General features: G+C 52.3%; 1 protein-coding gene across 1 annotated transcript in view; it reads right to left on the reverse strand.

Annotated features, from left to right (window-relative positions):
• Positions 1–2,552: 2,552 nt before the first annotated feature.
• RSPO4 (R-spondin 4) overlaps positions 2,553–21,269 on the reverse strand; it is a 39,743-nt gene continuing 21,026 nt past the window's right edge. Inside the window, exons 2-5 of the mRNA XM_032606079.1 lie at positions 9,653–9,841; positions 8,811–8,951; positions 6,021–6,206; positions 2,553–2,653 (exon numbers count right to left, since the gene is read on the reverse strand). Coding sequence (XP_032461970.1) covers positions 2,553–2,653; positions 6,021–6,206; positions 8,811–8,951; positions 9,653–9,841 — 617 coding nt within the window. The remainder of the gene's footprint in view (positions 2,654–6,020; positions 6,207–8,810; positions 8,952–9,652; positions 9,842–21,269) is intronic.

The following is a 21,269-nucleotide window of genomic DNA, read 5'->3' on the forward strand; positions in this document are numbered from 1 at the left end:
CAGAGGACCAGGCCCCCTGAGGGGAAAGCACATGGCCAGGGGATTGCAGGACTGGAACTTTCTATTCCTATCTTTGTGTCCTAGAATTGTGGAATTTAGAACATTCAGCATCCTAGAATTTGAATCTTACCAGAAAACTCCATGTAGAATATAAACTTTGTAGAATCAGATCAATGAGCCCCAAGGTCAGAATCAAAAGTGCAGCCCCCTCAAATTTAGACCCAGTGATCTGGGACTGGAAGTCATCTGAGAGCTACCCTCTCCCCCGATCTCGTCTTGGAATGAACGTTTGCTCTGTCTGTTCCGAAATTTGTTCACAATTAGTAAGTCTGGGCGGGGCCCTGAAACCTGAATTTTTAGGAAGCACCCAGAGGATACTGTTGGGCCACCCAGGCTGGGCAATGGATTTAATCCAGTTATGCCTCCTCTTCATCCATCAAACGGGGGCAATGAGGCCCAGAAAGAGGAAATGATTTGGCCTTGGCCCCGCAGATGGCTGATGACAGGCTGGGACTTGGACCTGTGCCTCCCAGTGCTGAGGCCCCTCTCACCAGCAGCCCAGGAGGTTTAGACGACTCCGTGCAATTGTCACACCTCCTAGGTGTCCCTGACCCCTCAGACATGTCACATAGCACACAGATAGGGTCCTAGGGTCTCTCCTGTAATCTTGGGGCTGAAAGGCGCAGGGTTGCTCTCTTCTGCCTCTGGCCGAGCCCCCTTCTTACAGGAGGCCGGGAGGGGCTGAGGGCCCAATTCTCCTCTCCCCCCACGCCCCCCACCCAGTCCCCGGCACACCCTGGCCCTCTTGGCCCCGGGCATTCCAGAGAAAACCACCCCACATCATTTAGATTCAGCTACTCCAAACTCATCAGCGTCATGATTTCCTAACACCTGCTTGATGCCCAAGAAGCATTTGCGAGTTTCTTTCTTTTCCCTTTATTAAAAAAAAAAAAAAATAGTGGGGTATTGAAACAACAACAACAACAGAGCATTTCAGAGGTACAAACTTTTGCAGACGAGAAGCTGGTGGCCTGGCCAGGCAAGGGGCTCTTGCTGACTTCAAGGAGGTGAGAGGGGGACTGAGGCCTGGGAAGGGGCAGGTTCCTCTGAATCTGTTGGAGGCAGTGCTAGGGGATCCCCATGCACCAGGTGGAGGGAGGCCTGGGGGTGGGCGCTGTCTCGGGTGGGGATGTGCCACTTCACCACCTTTAGCCTCTCCTCCAGCCAGCTGACAGCCCCAATTCCCAGGCCACCCTGCGCCCCTGGGGTCTCACGCTCTCCCTGCTCTTGGCTGTTGGAAATGCCAACGTGAATTGGGAGCACCGCTTCCTGGGGAGTCAGGAGAGCAAAGGAAGAAGGAGGCACTTGACGGCAGGACGACAGGCAGTGAGGAGATCCCTCCTGCTCTCCCGGCTGGCGTGCAGGGGTCGCAGGCTGGGGTGTTGGGGTGCTGTGGGTGAGTGGGGGGATCTTCCCCTGCTCCTGATCCGACAACTTCCTTCCTCACCTCCCCAAGGGCTCCTGAGTTCCCTCTCAGCCGTGGGTGTGCTGAGCAGGGCAACCAACAGGTGGAAGACACAGGCCCTGGGTTCCCTGTGTGACCTTGGGCAAGTCCCTTCTCAGGCCTCAGTTTCCCCAGCGGTACAACAGGCAGGAGGACCCGGGGGGACAGAGTGGCCTGGATGATCTCAACATTCCTTTCAGCCTCCATGGCCTCTTCTAGGATGGGCTGGTGGTTCCTCCAGGGGTGACAGCCCCACCTGATGCAGGACATGGATGTACCGTGGGCTCAGGACGCAGAGGCCAGGGAACCGCAAGAGGGAGGGTGCTGAGGGAGCACTGATGAGTGCAGCAGGCAGCTCCCAGGAGGGTGACTGCGACACAGGAGGGCACGGGCTGGTTGACCAGCCAGAGGCCCTGTCGTGGCTCCTCCGTGGCCAGCTGGGGCAGCAGGAAGCCCTGAGACTCTTCCAGGGGGTTCCCAGGGGAGCTGGTGGCTGAGGGCTGTGGAAATGCCTCCAGGGATTGGCCAGAGCTGGAGGCACCCACAGCTCCGGGTTCCGGGGTCTCCTCTGGAGCAGAAGCGGGTCTCTCAGGACTCAGTAAGCCTGACTGGGCTGGGGCCTGGGCCCTGCTCTTAGAAACACCTTTTCTGCAAAGGGGTCAGGGAGGGTCCGGGAAAGGCCTAGAAAAAGATGTTTGCTTTCTTTAAGGAGGAGACAGAGAGCGAGGGGGTGAGGGGTGGAGTGCACAGGAGCTGGTGTCTGTCTTAGTGTGTGTGTTTTGGGGGTCGGGGGGTGGGGGACGCAGTGAAGAACAGAAGAAAAACAGGAGGAAAGAAAAAGATAAAAGGAAAGAGAGAAAGAGGAGAAAGGAGGGGAGGGAGAAGGGGAAAACACAAGTGGAAGAAATGCAGGAAATAAAAATGAAAAAAAGAGAGGAGAGGTGGGTGAGAAAGAGAAGAGAGAAGGAAGAGAAAGCAGCGGCAAGAAAGCGAGGAGCGCGCGAGACAAAGCTTGGAGCTGCCGGCGGCCTGGCTGCGGGGGCCGTGCCTAGGCGGGCGCTGGGCGGGGCCTCCCTTCCCCCCTGCCGTCCAGCTTCCGGTCCTTGCGCGGGCGCCGATCTCTCCCGCTCTTCTGGTTGGGGTTACTCTCTGCAACGAGAGAGCGGGGCGTTGTTGCTGAGGCCATCCTGACAGACGAGGGTGCCCCCCACTCCCCGCAGCAGGCTCGGAATGACATGGGGGTGCTGACCTGACAATCACTCCTTTTTGGAGTTGGGACGGCAGCATCACTTACCCCAAACCGGACACTCCCCTCAGTTCCTCGGCGCGGGGTGGGGAGGGCGCTGACCTGCTGAGCACCACCCATGCTGGGCATCTGCCCCGCCAGGCCTGGAGGTCCACTGTTGGGACCCCAGTTGGGACGTGGGGTGGCCTCGAGGGGGCGCCCATGACACGCCCACGTGCACTCACTGTGAGGTTTACAGGGCTCTTCCCTGGAGACTCAACACCTTTCACCCGGGTCCGGGCACCAACCTTCCCACTCAGCTTGGGCCCAGCTCTGCCCTCAAAACGACAACAGTAACGTCAGCACTTAGCTGATGCTCCCACTGAGTATGTCACCCTCATAACAGCTGGGAAGCAGGCGCAGGCCCACTGCCCCATCTGACGCCATCACGGGGGTCTGTGCCTCACCCAGTTCCCACCGTGGGGAGTGGATGCAAACCCCAGACCTGCCTCGGGATCCTGACCCCATTGTGCCCCACTCCCCATCCCCCGTGGAGCTGGGGTGAGTTTCTAACACCAACATCTTATCAAGTCCCATTTCTCAGGTGAGGTGACTGAGGCCCAGGGGGGGCCTCACTTAACTCAGTGGCACAGCCTGGGCTGGAGTTCTGGGCATCACTTTCAAGTGACTCCTCACTCACTTGGAGGAAAAGACCATGTTGTCTCTGTGGCCTCCCCGCACCCGCCCCAGCCCCCTTGCTCACACCGTCCTGGCCACTGGCAGGGTCATGCCACCTCCACACCTTTGCACTGGCTTTGCCCTCTGCCTGGAATGCTCTTCCCATTGTTTTTGTCATTTTTATTATCAACAGGTGAGAAGACTGAGGCATGGCTGGGAGCAGGGCCAGCCCTAAATTTCTGTTTTAAAAGTGTCTCCACATCCAGGCCGTTTTCACCCATCGTTGGCCCCATACTCTTCTCCCACAGGAGCTGTGTGCCCCCTTGCACATGAAGGAACCGGGGCTCAGGGAACCACTTCCCAAGGTCACAGGGTCAGGCAGTTAGAGAGCTGGGAGTGGCAAGGGGAGGGCAATTTTATTACCTGAGTATCAGCTGTGTGCCCACCTCCTCTGGAGTCAGGGCTCCTCCCTTGTCAGGGTCATCCCCTGAGACCTAGCTGCCCGCTTCTGGGGCCCCCTACACCCACTCCTGGGCCCTTCAGGGGCGCTGAAGCCAGGTGCCCCTCTAAGCTCCCGCTGACTGTGTCAGCCCTCAGGGGAGGACAGCATCTGGGGGATGGGGTGGGGGGCTGCCTGAGGGGCCCTTGCCAGCTGTGAAGGTGGGAAATGGGGTGAGAGGCTTTGGGTCCCCACTTCTTCCCTAGGCCTGCCTACCCACCCTCACCTGCCATCCACAAGTGTTGACTGAGCACCTACTATGTGCCAGGCCCTGTTCTAGGTGCTAGAGAGGGAGCTGGAAATAAAGCAAGGAGCTTGCTTTCACTGGAGGTCCCACTCTATCGAGGAAGACAGACATTAAACAAGCAAAGAATGTACATGACCATTTCAGGAAGATTTAAGAGCTGTGACATGATATGATGGAAAGTGGCTCCTGGTTGGGGGAAGCTCATGGAAGGCTCCCTGAGGAGGGACATTAGAGCAGATGCCGCAGGGAGCCCACAGCAGGGCTGTTGTGAGGATCAAAGGCATCATATTTACAAAGCACTTAGCACAGTGCCCAGCACGTGGTCAGCGCTTTGTGGATGTTCGCTGCTGTTGCTATTGTTGTTACTATTCTTATTGTTATTACCTGGGGGAACAGCTTTCCTCTCTCAATCCCTCCACAGCCAATCAGCCACTAGCTCTCAGATGCCATGAGAGATGTGGCCACAGTGCTACGGACACCTGTCCGTCTGTGTGGGTGCTTCCTCAGGTCTGGGGTCTCTTAGTTTCTCTGGTCCCATCTCAAACTCATCCTCTGTCCCCAGCTGCCCACTATGGCCCCGAGGTGCCTCCATCTCTGTTATCTGCGCCCCCAACCCAGACACCACAAGCCCTTCTGAAACCAGGGGTGCCCCTGGGTTTAAGTCCTGACTCCACCCCGACCCAGTGAGCCCCAGGTGACCTAGCTCCAGGGCCCTCACCCTTACCGTGGCTGTAGATTCTTCTTTGCGCACAGACCTGTGTTTGAATTCCAGGTCCACCTTTCCCTAGCTGTGTGACCCTTGAGCAAGTGGCTCAACCTCTCTGGGCCTTAATCTCCTCATCGGTAAAACTAGAATAACAATACCCACCTCATAGTGTCATTGTGCAGATTAAATGACTTAATGAATGTAGAGAATTATCACAGTGCCCTGTGCATAGTAGGTGCACAGTTAACATCAGCTAATGCCACATTATTACCACTCACTGTTTACATCTTACCCACACACTCTGTGGCCTCTCTTCTATTTAAATCAGTGGTTCTTCATAGCCACTGGGGTATTCTGGAACTCTGTGGTGATCTCGGTTGTTACAATGAAGGGGTTCCCTGGGCCATTCAGTGGAAGGGATTGGGGGGGTGCTGCGTGGGACAGTCCCCCAGGAAGAAGGCCCCATTCCAGCCAGTTCTCTAACGGCTGCTCCAGCCTCACGTAGGGAGCTCAGAGTTGAACTCTGTCTCCTGTGTGAATGCCAAGTGTTTGCGAACACTTGTCCATTACCGAATATTCTAGGGCTGCCAGCGTGGTGTCAATCGAGAAGTCAGACAGTTTTGTTGGACTTTACTAAGAGCTGGTCGCCATTTGGGAATTTGCGTCCCTGATGGCAACATAGCCGTGCATGAGGCCCTGACCGTGGATGGCTACCACTTTCACTGTGATTTGACTTCGGTCAGTACTCCCTGGTGCCTTGGGCCCCAGCGCTGCCGTAATGAAATTTCTTTTATTTCTCTTTTATAGTTAAGCACTACACTGAATCTTTTAAAAAATGACCAGTGCCAGTGGGTCACATTATCCATGACTTTGTTTCAGAGTGTAAAGAGGGCGTCCCAAGTCCTTTGACAGGAGGTGTCAGTCTGAAAGGGTCGCAAACTCCCGCTGGAAAGGGCAAGCTTGATCTTCCCAGGGGGTCTGGGACTGACCCCAGTAGGAGGACACCAGAGGGGGCAATGCTCAAGACACAGAAAGGTGTGGCTAGTGGGGGGCTTTCAGGCAGCCTTACAGGGACTCGTTGTGGGGGCTGTGTCCCAAGGCCACTCAGAGCCACCCTGGGCCCTGCCTGCTGCTGCCCCCCGTGCCTGGCCTGGTGCTCACCTCCTGGGCAGGGCCTCCGAATGGGACATTGCCTTGACTCAGATAGCACCTGGCAGGCGGCTGCCTCCTCCCGCCCGGCCCGGCCGGCCTCCCGCACGCGGGTCTCCAGGCCCCAGGCTGAGCCGCAGGTCTTCCCGTTGTGTGTGCAGGGGCTCCAGCTGCCCCAGGGGCCCAGCTCACACTCCTCTGTGAGGTGGAGAGACAGACAGACAGATGGGGTCAGCCGGCAGTGAGTGTTCCTCAGCTCAAGGGCAGGGTCTGAGCGGTTCAGTTCCCTGAAGACACCATCTCCTCATGCAAAGGAGTCACAGGCTATTACAAGCAGCAGAGGGGGACGTTTAAACAGCTATTTGTAAGAGCCTGGGATGAGAGCTGTACTAGAGCAAGCAGAGGCTGCTGCGGGCCAGAAGCCTGAGGGACCCGTTGTGTGGCTTTAAAGGGGAGGGCTTCCCTGAGGAGGTGACAAAGGAGCTGAAGGGAGAGAGGACTTCATCAGGTGGTGATGGAAGGAAGTGCATGCGGGGCAGCTGTGCACAGCCTGGGGGCCTGGCCACCCTGTGTCCGGGTCGAGGGAGCTACAGTGGGGGTGGAGTGAAGGTTCAAGGTCAGCTGGGAGGCCCTCGGGGCCAGGACCTGGATTTTGAACTTGATCGTGTGCCTTTGATCAGCTGTACGAGGTGGGAGCTACACTGGACTGTTGTGAGGAAAAATGAAGTCACGGACATAAAAGGTCTTAGTAGGGAGAAATTTTCAAAATATATGAACATATATAGTATTCTTTCCCATTTGACTCTTTGAAGAGTCCCTGAAAGGTAGGCAGAGGGTCGGGCAGCTATTAATACCCCATTTTGCAGATTAGGACACTGAGGTCTAGAGCAGGTGAGGGGCTTGCTAAGGGAACAGAGAAGGAGCTCACAAAACAACTGCAAGTGTTTAAGATCCAGTTGGGCCCAGAAACCAGCTCTCCAGACCTTAGAATGATGGTCCTTCACAGATGCATTCATTTGGGAAGCAAAGACTGAGCACCTACTGTGTGCCACATGCCGTGCTGGGTGCCGAGGTGCAGCAGGAACCAGACAGACCCTGCGAGTCTGTCTGCTGGTCTTGGGTCTGCCTCCCAGAGTTCACTGTCTAGAGCGGTCAGGCTGGAAGGCAGGGTGCTCTGACAGTGATGGGGAAAAACAGGCAGCTGTGGGAGACCAGAGGGTCCCAGCCTGGGTGACCTGGAAGGCTTCCTGGAGGAGGAGACTCCTGATCTGTGTCTTGAAGTAGGGCTGGGGAGGTCAGCCAGGCTCAGGGAGGGGCAGGAAGGAGAAGTGCTCCAGGTGAAAGGAATAACCCTAGCAAAATCCCCAGGATGACTCTGCCCTCGTGGGGAAGTTGGAGCACGGACTCAAATGGGAAATGAAAAAAAGGATAGGGGTGGAGAGGTGGCAGATGGGGACCAGACTGCCCATAGCCTGGGGACTCTACCTGAGGACCATGGGAGCCACTGAAGGGCCTTGAGCAGAAGAGAAGCCTGATCAGATTGTCATTTTGAAACAATCACTCTTGCTTCTGAAATGAGCCAGCTGGGCTAGAGGCAGTGAGACCAGAGGCAGGCAGGTAGGCAAGAGGCTGTGGCCAAGATCCCAGCAATGGGCAGAGGGTGGGGAGAAAGGGATGTGTGGGGATGGGGTGCGGAAAAGGGGGAAGGAGGGGTGGGGCAGGTTTGGGGGCTTTATTCTCCTTCATTTTCCTCAGAGTTCTTTTTACCACCTAACATCTGTATTTATTTTTGTGTGTCTTCCGTCTCCTCACTAAAATGTCACGTCTATAAGGGCAGAAGCTTTGTCTGTTTTGTTCACTGATATGTCCCCAGCAACTTTGAAAGTGCCTGGAGCGTAGAAGATGCTCTAGTAAATATTTCCTGAGTGAAAGAACGAGATTGGATTGGATGTAGGATGAGAGAGAGGAGCCCACAGTGATGCCCGGAGCTGGTTATTGATGGAGGAAGCCCAGAGGAAGCCCCAGGCTGGGGATGGGGAGGGAGGGAAGGAGGCATCCATAGAGCAGGTGAGGATGTGAGTCTGCTGCCCATGGAGAAATGCAGTTGAGGACAGTGAGTTAGGAGCCATCAGCTTTTGGAATGACCGTGAACATGTGCCCAGAGAGAATGTATAGGCAGAGATATGTGATTTAGGTGAGAACACTGGAGAATACCCTTGTGTAAGGACAGATCACAGAGGAGGGGCTCACACAGGAGTCTGAAAAGGAGTGACGGGAAAACAGAACAGTAATGACAGCTAATATGATGTGTAATAATAATGACATGCATTGAGCGTTTGCTGTGTTAGTTACTATATTAAGTGCTTTAAATTGTATTAATTTACCCCTTACAACAACCCTCCCCCATGATGTAGGTTCTATGTTCTATTGTAATTTTTTTAACATTTGGAGAAACTGAGGGACAGAGAGCTTAACTGACTTGCTCAAGGTCACTAGAGGTGAATTTTAGAGCTAGCATTTGAACCCAGGCCTTATTCCAAAATCAATGCTCTTCTTCTGTGCTCTGTGGCCTCTCTTGGCAATAATATTGATGTAGATGTTGGTAGTAATAGTAATCATAATAGTGGTGCTTATGATGGGTCTAGTGTATTGAAGGGTTCATATGTGTACCTGACATGGTGTTGGGCTTCCCATCACCATGTGACATTCTCCTATGATTTCTTCCAGGTCTCCTGACACCCCTCACCAGCCCCTGCTCCAGGGAGGGAGGGGACAGGGCAGGGTGGGGATGCCCCCACTCACCCTGGCACTCCCATGTGCTCTGCTGGGCCGCGGTGCCCGGCGGGCAGGTGGACAGACACTTTCCCTTGTACAGGTAAAACCGCCTCTTGCACTGGATGCAGAAGTCCTGGCTGAAGCAGCTCTCACATGTGGCCCCACATTCTGTAATACAGCCAGGGCCACCCTTGGTGAGATGGCTGCCCAGGGAGGGGACCCTCTGGGACTGCCTGGGACTGGGGAGGGCCTCTGAGTAGCCCAAGCTCTGTAGCCCTGGGGTCTGGATTCAGTGTGTCCTTTGAAGCCCAGACTTGTCCAGGGTCAAACTGGGCTGCATTCAAGAACTCTTGTTCTCATTTGAACTGAGGCTCAGTGGGGGCAGGTGACATGTCCAAGGTAACGTGTTTATTTTGATTTCCTGTCTCATTTTAGCTGAGGCTCAGAGAGGGCAAGTAACTTGCCTAAAGTCACACAGTAAATCTGGACTGGGAGTGAGGACTCCCCACTCCATTTCCATCAAAGCTCAGAGATGGTCATGATTTGTCCAGGTCACAGTGAAAATTAGAGTTAGGAGTTAGGGCTCCTTTTCCCATTGAGCTAGGCCCAGAGAGAGTGAGTAGCATGCCAAAGGCCACAAAGCCAAACTAGGGTAGAAGTGAAGGTCCCCTGTCCCATTAGTGTTGAGCCCAGAGAGGGCACTGACTTGCTTAGGGCTTCACAGCCAGCCTGAAAGCAAGCAAGTGTCTCAGAGTCTGGGCTCAGGCATATACTACTTCCCCTGGGGCTGCATTGGGCTAGAGGTAGGATGTGGGCCAGAGATGCTTAGGAGCACAGTGCTAGCACAGGACAAGGGAGGGGCCACATACTTTTGCACCTGTTGACCTCCTGGCCGCGGACGCCGAAGTAGCCGGGGGGACAGTCATGCACACACTTGCCGTACTGGCGGATACCTTCCCGGTGGATGAACAGGAAGAGCCTCTGCTGGCAGGTGGAGCAGCCATTCTCCTCTGAGCAGATGACACAGCCTGTGCAGTTGCCCCCCAGACCAGTGCCCACTGCCAGCCAGACCAGGGTGGAGGGTGGGGAAAGGAAGAGAGAGATAGTCAAACCATATGCGTGAGCAGCTCAGACTGTCTCATTGGTATAGCAATTGAGCACATGGCCACCCAGATGACTGCATTTCCCATGCAACTAGATGTGGTCATGCGACCAAAATCTGGTGTGTTATAAGGTAAAGCAGTGTGTGCAACTTCTAGAGAGCTTAAAGGGCAGGGGCATACCCTTTGTCATCCCCTCATCCTTCCTGTTGGGTGGAAGGTGAACATGATGGCTGGAGCGTGAGCATCTATTTTGGATCATGAGGCAGAGACCATGTGTTAAGGATACTGGAGAAATAAGATAAAAAGATCCTGGGTCCTCGAGGAAGGTAGAAGTGCTGCATCAGCCCTCTTCTGCCTGTGCAGACTGTTACATGAGAGAAAAATCAGTATCTATTTTGTTCATACCACCGTTATTTGGAGTCCTCTGTCACTCACAGACAAACTTGATCTTCACTAACATAGTGTGTATGTTTGACTGGATGTGGGGTTCACATGCCTGTGGAGGAGCCCCTCACCCTCCTGCTGCCTTTCGGAACAATACCCCGTTCCTCACTGCCACCATTGTCAAAGGCTCCCCAAATCATCAAGTATAGCAAGTGGAGGAAAGGAACTTTTTGTTGTTCCAGAATTGGCAACCAGGGCTCAAAACTGCGAAGAAAGAGGTGGAAAATACCCTGGAAAGAGAGCTTCTCCGAGGCTTATAGGGAGTCTCTGCTGTCTGACCGCCACCTGATCAAGCTGACCACCTAGAGAGGGGGACTCAGGGAACTTAGGAGCTGTCAGCCTGGGGAAGGCGGAGCGCTGTGGCTTTCCCGCTGTTCCCAACCCCCAAACCAAGAGGGAGGAGAGGCAAGGGTACCCCTCACAGAGGCGGATGCCTGCAAAAAGGGGTGACCAGCACCTCACGCCTTGGTTGAACATGAACCTGTGTGGCAGCCCTGCAGGTCTGCCCCGTCCAATATCTCTTTGAGCAGAGAAAAGAGACCAGGAGAGAGAAGGGCCAAGTTGGGAGGGGGAGGCAGCAGAAGAGCCTGCACATTCTTCATGGCAAGCAAGGGGGTTCGCAGCAGCAAGGGCCCCCTAGGAGTAGCCAGGCTCAAGTGCCGTGGCTGCTGCCTCCCCAAGAAGGCTGGTTGCTGGCGGGTGCCCCAGCAAGAGGCAGCAGGGCAGACCATTGAGGGAAGATGGTATTTGGGGAGAGTCAGAAAGTGACCAGGTGTCATTAAGGGACAGAAGAGGACCAGGCAGCTTCTTAGACACAGCGATTAGGGAAACATGAAGCTGTTTCATGTATGTTAATACTCCATCAAGGTCAGCCTGTTTAATAAACTACTTATACACTTTGGCCCACCCGAGCCCATGGCCACCTAGTAGGGGACATTCTTGACTCTCCAGCCTCACCCCCACCCCCTTCCTATTGGTGCCCCATCTTCCTTTCAGAGGAATTCCCTGTTGTGAGAGGCCCTGGAGAAGGGCAAATCCTGGTGCCTGCCCCCAGGAACAGAATCCATTGAGGCCTGACCCTTCAAGTCGATAGTGAGTGGGCATTGACCAAAACCTGGCCAATCAGATATGCCTGGTAGTAGGGCTGAAGCCCACATTAGTGACTGTAATAGCAACGCAGATGGTGACAAAGCAAAACTCTTACTAACCACTGTCTCTTGGAAGAGCTTAGGGGTCACTCAGCACAACCCATGCCACGTCACTGGGGACGCTGAAGCCAGAGGAGGTGCAGCCTTCCCCAAGGTCAGGTAGCCAAACAGCAAAGAAATTCCAATTAGAGCTACAGCACTATTTGTGGAGTGATATTTCAACATGCTGCAGAAAAAAGAACCCAACAAGGACCCTCCCCTGACCTCAGAGGGTGCGGTGTGTGTGTGTGTGTGTGTGTGTGTGTGTGTGTGTGTGTGTGTGTGTGTGTGTGTGTGTGTGTGTGTGTGTGTGTGTGTGTGCGCGCGCGCGCACGCGCACAGGTGATGGGTCTCAACTAGCATCATTCATCACCGGGGTCTTGTAGAGTTGTCTCTGCCTCCTGCTGCATCCTTGGTCCCGGCAGTTGGTAGGGTGCCCTCTAGTGCCTCTATGTTGTAATGGCACCTCTGACTTTTTCATTCTGATGGCCTCACTCAGGCTTGTCATCATATCTCTAACTCACTACAAAGAGCAGTACTGTTCCTCCCACTTCCCCAAGGCCGCGGGTATAGAGACCTGAATGCTAATTTTATGAATAATGAGTGACGACAGCTACAGTTTGTACAATGCTGCTTTAGAAAGATCCAAACTTGATGGTTCTTAAACTTGACTGTGCGTAAGAATCCCCAGGGAGGCTTGTAAAGTATATAGGCCCAGGGATGTGCATTTAAACAAGACCAAAATAGATGTAATTGGCATTGTGGAAGTGTCTTCCCTGCTCACAATCTCCTTTCCCTGAGAACCAGACATGGCAAATATTCTTGTACTGCATGACCCTGTCCCCTGGCCAGTGGTGGACAGGCTGTACCAGGGCCCGACAGTTCATCCAGGCTGGGACAATTAGACCATCTCTCTTGAGAATTTTGACTGTGGGCCAACAGACAATGGTCTAGGATGGCCTCTTGCCCTAAGGACGTTTGTAGGAGGGCAGGGCGGCCTGTGCGAGAAGCTTTGGTGAGCACTGGTAACTGTGGCACCTTTCTTTGCTAACAGAGGCCCCATCTTTGACTTTCAGGTTCAGGTGCAACCATCTCTGTCCAGATGCATTTAACCTGGGATTCGGCAACCAGAGAACCAGGTCCCCTTGACTGCAGTGACTGGTTCAGACACAGGCACATGTTTCAGCTAGAGCTAGTCTTAGGATTGCGTGTATGTGTGTGTGTGTGTGTGTGTGTGTGTGTGTGTGTGTGTGTGTTTGCACTCTGTTTGGATTTGAGAAGGTGTAGACCACAGCTGGTGGGCAACGCATGAGGGGCGAGTGTCCCGAGAATGGAGGCCACACAAGAGATTGTCTGTGCACCTGGATCCATCCCTAGGAGGGTCCATAAAATCTCTTCTTTTCTAAAGCCATTTTGAGTAGGGTTTTCTGTCACGTGCAGCCAAAGACTCCTGACCACACAGAGAGAGAGAGAGAAAAAAATAAATCAGATGCAGGGAGAGAAAAAAAAGCAACCAGAAACTTCATGGGCCCTAGATGGTCAGAGTTTCTGACCATCTTCCAAGCCCAGGTTCCAGTCCCTCAAGGCTTGGCTCACCCCATAGCTCCAAAGAAAGTCACTAGTTCACTTGAGCTAGCTCTCCTCCTGTCAAATTGCAATCAAAATGATGTATCTCAGGCTTCCCTGCTGGCGCAGTGGTTGAGAGTCCGCCTGCCAATGCAGGGGACACGGGTTCGTGCCCCGGTCCGGGAAGATCCCGCATGCCGCGGAGCGGCTGGGCCCGTGAGCCATGGCCCCTGAGCCTGCACGTCCGGAGCCTGTGCTCTGCAACGGGAGAGGTCACAGCAGTGAGAGGCCCGCGTACTGCAAAAAAAAAAAAAAAAAAAGGTGTATCTCACCAGATAGGTGGAGCCCAACAGATCATGGTGGAGCAGCTCTGCTTCAGCAAGGCCAAGGGACCTGAAGCACTGCCCACCCAGCCTGACCATGGCACGCCAAGGGACCCTGGGATTGTAGGGAGCACAGTTTGAAAACCCCTGGCTCCTTCTACACCTCACCTGCATGCTGGCCTTCTTTGCTGCCCTCTAGCAGCTCTGATACACGTTTCTAAATGAAGTATTTGAGCTCTGATTTGCAAGTTCCCCGAGCTTTCTTGGGGCATCAGAGGGGATGGCACCCCCTGTGATTTCCCTTAATCAGTATCTCCCATAATCAAGAACATCCTCCCCTGGTCAAAGTGTCAGTTGTACCAAAAAGGATGGCCTTGTGTTGCTCCAGCAGCTGGAGGGGCTTGGAATGACATCTGAGTCATACTGTCCTTCCCCAAGCACCCAGGGGACAAGCTGAGACTTGGATGTCCATGTTACGGAGAATGACAGTGGGGTTGGCAGTTTACAAAGGGATGCAGGCTTATAACAACTCTGTACGTGCATTAGCCCAAGGTTGAGTGATCCATCCATCCATTCATTCAACGGTTACTGAGCCCCTACTTTCTGTGAGGTCCAGTGCTGGGGGCTCGATGGTTATGAAATGTGGCAGCAGCTGTGTGATCACGGGCAAAGTACTTTTAACTCTCTGGGCCTCAGTTATTCTAGCTGTAAAACGGGGGATAATGCTTAACTTGCAGTGTTGTTGTGATGAAAGGAGATGGTACATGGAAAACTCTTAGCTTAAAGCCTGGCAGCAGACTTCTGATAAATTGGATATCTTGTTATTATATTGTTTTCTGCCCTCAAATACCTAAGGACATGTATTATGGTCCAGGTGCCCAGGTTCAAATCCTGGCTCCACCACCCACTGACTGACCTTGGATAAGTACCTTCATCAATGTGGGCCTCAGTTTCTCCACCTGAAAAACTGTGGCAACGACCCCTACTCCCACACATTTTGTTATGAGGTGTGTGCAAGCAGCTAGTGCCTGGCATGTCGTAGGTCCTTCTCCGTAAATATAAATTCCTTTCCTGTTCCCTCACTGTCACGATACATGGTGGGATTTGGACCCTCCTCCCCTTTCACTGGTGAGAAAACGGAGGCCACAGGCATTGGTGGAGGACAGCCACCAACCACCATCTCCAGGGAGATGGTCTTTCATCCTCAGGACGGTGAAGGGCTCAGGGAAGAGAGAGAGGAGGCAGATTTGGTCTTGGGTGAAGGGCAGGTTTTTCTTTCTGTTGGGATCAGGGAATGACCTGTGTTCTTTGAAACGAGAGTTCCCAACCTCAGAGTCATCCACATCCTGAAAATGACCCCAAGCCCCTTGTTTTTTTTTTTTTTTTGTGGTACGCGGGCCTCTCACTGTTGTGGCCTCTCCCGTTGCGGAGCACAGGCTCTGGATGCGCAGGCTCAGCGGCCATGGCTCACGGGTCCAGCCGCTCCGCAGCATGTGGGATCTTCCCGGACTGGGGCACGAACCCGTGTTCCCTGCATCGGCAGGCGGACTCTCAACCACTGCGCCACCAGGGAAGCCCTCCAAGCCCCTTGTTTCGATAGGAGTCAATGGTTCAGTGTTTGCAAGTGATCTCTACATTTTTTCATTTAGGGATTTGAGTGGATTCAGGGTCATCTCTGCATTATCACATCTCCCACCCACCTTCACTCTGCAGTGCTTTCCTTGAGGGGGTCAAAAGGCACAGGGAGACATCTTGGACCCTGAAAATTACCTGTTTTCCCCAGACAGGCTCATCTCAGCAGCCCACAGTGAGTCTGTCAATGAAAAATCCTCAATACCCAAGCCAAGAACTCCAGCACACACTTAAAAAAACCAAAAAAAAAGATTTGCCAACATTAAAAAAAATCAGATTTCACATAAGAAGCTGGAATTTGGACTTCTCTGGAAAAGGTATGAATACCTGCTAACACCGGGCCTGCATTCCTGCAGGGCAACATTTGGTTGGAGTTCCATAGATGGGGCATGTGCTCTCTATGGAACACCCACTCCCTATTGCTACCCCTGACACTGAGGGCAAAGGTCAGCTGCCATGTGTTATCCCCCTCGAGCTGCTGTTTATCTTGTACCTGCTTCATTCGTTCACATTAGAAGGCAATGTAGAGCAGGGGGTCCCAAACTTGGGCACGTATCAAATTCACCTAGAGGGCTTGTTAAAAACACAGATTGCTGGGCCTTCCCCCAGAGCTGCTGATCCAGTAAGTCTGGGGTTGGGCAGCGGGGAGGCTGAGAATTTGCACTGCTAACCGGTTCCCACTTTAAAGTGGAGTTGGGTTAAGAGCCAGACTGCTCGAGTTCAAATCCCAGCTCTACCCTTTATCCTTGCCCATGTGACCTAAGCTAGTGCCTTAATCTCTCTGTGCTTCAGTTTTCCCATCTGTAAAATAGAAATCACACTGGCCAACCTTACAGAACCTTGAGGACCTGAGCAGGCTTGACACTTAACGAGGGTCTCAGTAATGTTACTGTCGCCACCTGCCACACCTCCATTGGTGTTTGTGATCTTGGACTTGCTTTGGCAATCAGTGCAGAACTTTTAATTTGATGTCAACATTTTTGGGGGAGAGTTTCTTCATAATTGGAATGTGCCCAGGGAAGTGTGTTTTGCATGAGAACATTGTGTGTCATGGTGGACTAAAGGATTTGACACAGCTGTCCTGAAGGACTCCCTGTGGGTAAGGAAGATGGGGAAGAAGAAAAAGAGACCGCTGCTCCCTGCCCCAAGGCAGTGCAACCTGAGGAGGGCCAGGCCCTGCCCTGGGCCCTGCTATGTCCTTGAGAAGGATCCAGAACCATGTAGGGGGGCCCCATGCAGAGAGTGATGGGCAGTGCCTTCTCGGATCCCTGCCTGGCAGTGTGGGATGCATGTCACCGATAACCAGAGGAAATAAACAACGTCTGGGCTCCCGTCCGCCTGCTCAGACCGCCACATATGGGAGGCAGTCACTGCCACTGGAGGCTGGCTCAGAGGCCCCAGGCACATTCCTGCCTCTGGGGCAGATTGCACCATCGTCAGCAAGGCACGGGCCCTAGAGATGACTCCAGGTTTGGAGACTCCTGCAGGTGTGGGGACATTGAGACGATCTCAGCTTTGCAGCATGACAAAACACCATTTTCTGGCCGGGTGATCTTAGGGAAGTGGCTTCACTATTCTAAACCTCAGTCTCCTCTTCTGCAAAATGGGGACAATGGTAGTAGCAAGCACCTCCCAGGCACTTGTGAGCTCGTCCATGCAAAGTACTTAGCACAGCTCATGGCTGATGAATGAGCATTACGTCATAACTTGCTTCATGGGAGATACACGAGAGGCACCCCGAGGTGCTCACTTGAGGGCTGGGGCCCAGCCTGGCTCATTCTCCTTCAAATTTCCAGTCTTGCCCATTGTAGGTGCCCACTATTTCTTAAAAGAAAGAATAATGCATGAATGAATGAATGATGGCTTAATAAAAGTTCTCAAAAACTGTTCTCAGGGAGGCTGCAGTCTAGTTGGGAGAACTAGGCTCATACATTGCAAAGAAAGCTGATGATGTCTGCCCAGCAGAGCTCAGAGCCAGCGGCTGGGCACAGACTGCAGTCATCAGGGATGATTTTCTGGAGAGGCAGATGTGGGGACGAGAGCAGGGCTAGTCTGTGTGGGAGAAAGAAAGGTTTTTAAGAGAGGTGAGTACATGACAGTATATAAGTTGGTGGCAGGGAGGGAGCTTGGGCAAGGAGCAGACAGTGAATCCTTGCTAAGGTGTCTGCATGACACCAAGGGGTTAATGCGTAGGACCCTCAGAATATAGTAACAATAGGCACACATCCAAAATGGAAACTTGTAATCCTTTCCCCTCCTTCCCCACAAACCTGCCTCTCCTGTCCATCTGGGTGAATGGCTACTCCACTCATGGTCAGAAATCTTGGAGTCACCCTGCCTCTTTTCTTTCCTTCCTGCCCCACATGGAATCTATCAGAAATTGGTCTGCACCAACACGTTTTCCCCCTTCCCTCCCAATCATCGCTTGCCCTGCTCCAGTCATGCTGGCCTCATCCTTGCCGTTCCTCAAACATGCCAAGACCACTCCCTCCTCAAGGCCTTTGCACTTGCCCCTCCCTCTGCCTGGAATGCCCTCCCCACATACATCCTCAGGGCTTACTCCACTTCAGGTCTCTGCTGGAACGTCCCCTTCTCTGTGAGACCTCCCTGACCACCTCGCCTGAAGTAGCACCCATCCCTGCATCCTTGTCTCACCCTGCTTTGTTTTTCTTTGGCATTTATCCCCACCTGATATGTGATGTGTTTGTTTGAATTTTTGGTGTCTCTTTCCCACCACTGAAAGGTGAGCTCCAGGAGGGCAGGGATAAACCACAGCACACTCCACAGACTCTTTAGCACCATGCTTTGCTCACTTAAATTACCCTGGCGAATGTTGCACATCACTGACTCATGCTTTTTTATAGCTGCTTACCATTCCATATAGAGATGCTGCAAAATTAATTTAGGTATACTTATTATATCTATTTCAGAGAGGAGGAAACTGAGGTCCAGGGCAGGGCTGCTGCTTGCCTGAGGTCACTTAGTAAGAGGACCCAGGCAGTGTGGCTGCAGAACCTGAAGGCTTCATCTCGAGGCCACACGGCCTCCCAGCTGCCAGTGTATCCCAGCACCTCCTTTAATCCTCCACACAGAATAACAGGTCCCCTTGCTAAGGCCTTGCTAGGTTCCCAGTGCTGTGCTAAGGCTACTGCCTCCTTCAATGTCCATTTGACCTTGACTGAGACAGGAAATTAGCCAAACAGTGGCAGTACATGTGTTCGCAGGACAGACCCTGCCTCTTCTGCATCTCTCATTCATTTTCTCCTCATCCCGTACTCATCTCCCCTCATTTCCATGATGTGGGGCAGATCAGTACCTGCGTGTTCAATCAGGGGTGACATGCCTATTTCCCCGTCCTTCAGGTCCCCTCTAAGCTCTCTACAAGTGATTCTCTTGCCACCTACCTAGGCCTGGGGAGGTGGGGAAGTGCCCTGCCCCAGCCCCTGCTTGAAATCCACATAGAATCCTTTTCAGACATCGACTTCTATGGGCTGGGGAGGTGGGGAGATGGAGGCTGGAAGTGGAGCCAGGGTTCATACCCACATCTGCTGTTTCCCAGCCAGTGGTGATCCTGAGATTTAAATCCACATCAGAATCACTTGGGGCTGCTTATTAAAAGCAGAGACACCTCCATCCCTCGATATATGCTGTTGGTTTAACGTGTACACTGGTGTGCCTGGGGTCATATGTGTATGAACTCGCGTGATTTTCAGAAACCACTCTGTGAGGTCAGCCAGGGCGTCCCAAACTCTAAGGAGCACACAGAGTGCCCAGGGACCTTGGGTTCAAGTGTAGATTTTGATGCTAAAGGTCTGGGCTGGGGCCTGAGATTCTGCTTTTGTACGATGCTCCTGGGGGATGCTGATCGTGCTGGTCCCCAGACCTCATTTTAAGAAGCAAGACGGGGCTTCCCTGGTGGCGCAGTGGTTGAGAGTCCGCCTGCGGATGCAGGGGATACGAGTTCGTGCCCCGGTCCGGGAAGATCCCACATGCCGCGGAGCGGCTGGGCCCGTGAGCCATGGCCACTGAGCCTGCGCGTCCGGAGCCTGTTGCTCCGCAACGGGAGGGGCCACAGCAGTGAGAGGCCCGCGTACCCCCCACCCCCAAAAAAGAAGCAAGACGGCAGGTGCTGTTATTACTTCTTACTTTACTGAGGAGCAAACTAAGGCTCAAAGGCCAACAACTATAAGTCACAGAGTTAGACAGAGCCCCCAAACTCTACTGTGTCACAGTGCCTGTCCCTGCTGGCGTGACGATGGATGAGAGGTTGGGCTGATATTTGGAAGGGGCAACTTGGCCCCTCTTACCACTCATAGGAGGGATATTTTCCCAAGTGGCCCAAGTTGAGGACAGTCCCTGCCAAGCCCAGCATGTCAAGAAGAGGGGCTGGGTTCGTGTGCCCTGAGCATGTGTGTGTCTCTGAGACAGTGGCAGGTGTGTGTGGACAGATGAGACCCATACCAAAAGGATTCTAGTGCCTGGAGGTTGAAGCATGGAGAAGGCCTTGGCTGTGCTACCACTGCCCAGCCCTCCTGCTGGGCGGGGGAGGGTGGACAGTCCAGAGCGGGCTGCTTGTGCCTGGAATACCTCCCCGCATCAACCCAAATATCTGCTTCCTTAACCCTTAACGACCCACCCTGGATCCACAAGATATGGTCTGCCTTCATTAGCTATTCATTAAGGGAGGTCACACTTGTGTTCCTGATGGGAGCACTGAGGGCCCTGAGCAGCCCAAAGCAGCTGCCAGAGACCTTCAGAAAATCTTCGCTGCTTTAAAAAAGAATTGTTGGCAGACAGCAGAAGCAAGAAGAACTACAATCCTGCAGCCTGTGGAACAAAAACCACATTCACAGAAAGACAGACAGGATGAAAAGGCAGAGGGCTATATACCAGATGAAGGAACAAGATAAAGCCCCAGAAAAACAACTAAATGAAGTGGAGATAGGCAACCTTCCAGAAAAAGAATTCAGAATAATGATAGTGAAGATGATCCAGGACCTCGGAAAAAGAATGGAGGCAAAGATCGAGAAGATGCAAGAAATGTTTAACAAAGACCTAGAAGAATTAAAGAACAAACAGAGATGAACAATACAATAACTGAAATGAAAACTACACTGGAAGGAATCAATAGTAGAATAACTGAGGCAGAAGAACGGATAAGTGACCTGGAAGACAGAATGGTGGAATTCACTGCTGCAGAAATGGATAAAGAGAAAAGAATGAAAAGAAATGAAGACAGCCTAAGAGACCTCTGGGACAATATTAAATGCAACATTCGCATTATAGGGGTCCCAGAAGGAGAAGAGAGAGAGAAAGGACCAGAGAAAATGTTTGAAGAGATTATAGTCGAAAACTTCCCTAACATGGGAAAGGAAATAGCCACCCAAGTCCAGGAAGCGCAGCGAGTCCCATACAGGATAAACCCAAGGAGAAACACACCGAGACACATAGTAATCAAATTGGCAAAAATTAAAGAAAAAGAAAAATTATTGGAAGCAGCAAGGGAAAAATGACAAATAACATACAAGGGAACTCCCATAAGGTTAACAGCTGATTTCTCAGCAGAAACTCTACAAGCCAGAAGGGAGTGGCATGATATACTTAAAGTGATGAAAGGGAAGAACCTACAACCAAGATTATTCTACCCAGCAAGGATCTCATTCAGATTTGATGGAGAAATCAAAAGCTTTACAAACAAGCAAAAGCTAAGAGAATTCAGCATTAACAAACCAGCTCTACAAAAAAATGCTAAAGGAACTTCACTAAGTGGGAAACACAAGAGAAGAAAAGAACCTACAAAAACAAACCCCTAACAATTAAGAAAATTGTAATAGGAACATACATATTGATAATTACCTTAAATGAGAATAGATTAAATGCTCCAAACAAAAGACACAGGCTCCCTGAATGGATACAAAAACAAGACCCATATATATACTGTCTACAAGAGACCCACTTCAGACCTAGGGACACAAACACACTGAAAGTGAGGAGATGGAAAAAGATATTCCCTGTAAATGGAAATCAAAAGAAAGCTGGAGTAGCAATACTCATATCAGATAAAATAGACTTTAAATTAAAGAATGTTACAAGAAACAAGGAAGGACACTATATAATGATCAAGGGATCAATCCAAGAAGAAGATATAACAATTATAAATGTATACGCACCCAACATAGGAGCACCTCAATACATAAGGCAACTGCTAACAGCTGTAAAAGAGGAAATCAA

This window comes from Phocoena sinus, chromosome 15 (genome assembly GCF_008692025.1).
Source record: "Phocoena sinus isolate mPhoSin1 chromosome 15, mPhoSin1.pri, whole genome shotgun sequence".
NCBI classification, from domain to species: Eukaryota; Metazoa; Chordata; class Mammalia; order Artiodactyla; family Phocoenidae; genus Phocoena; species Phocoena sinus.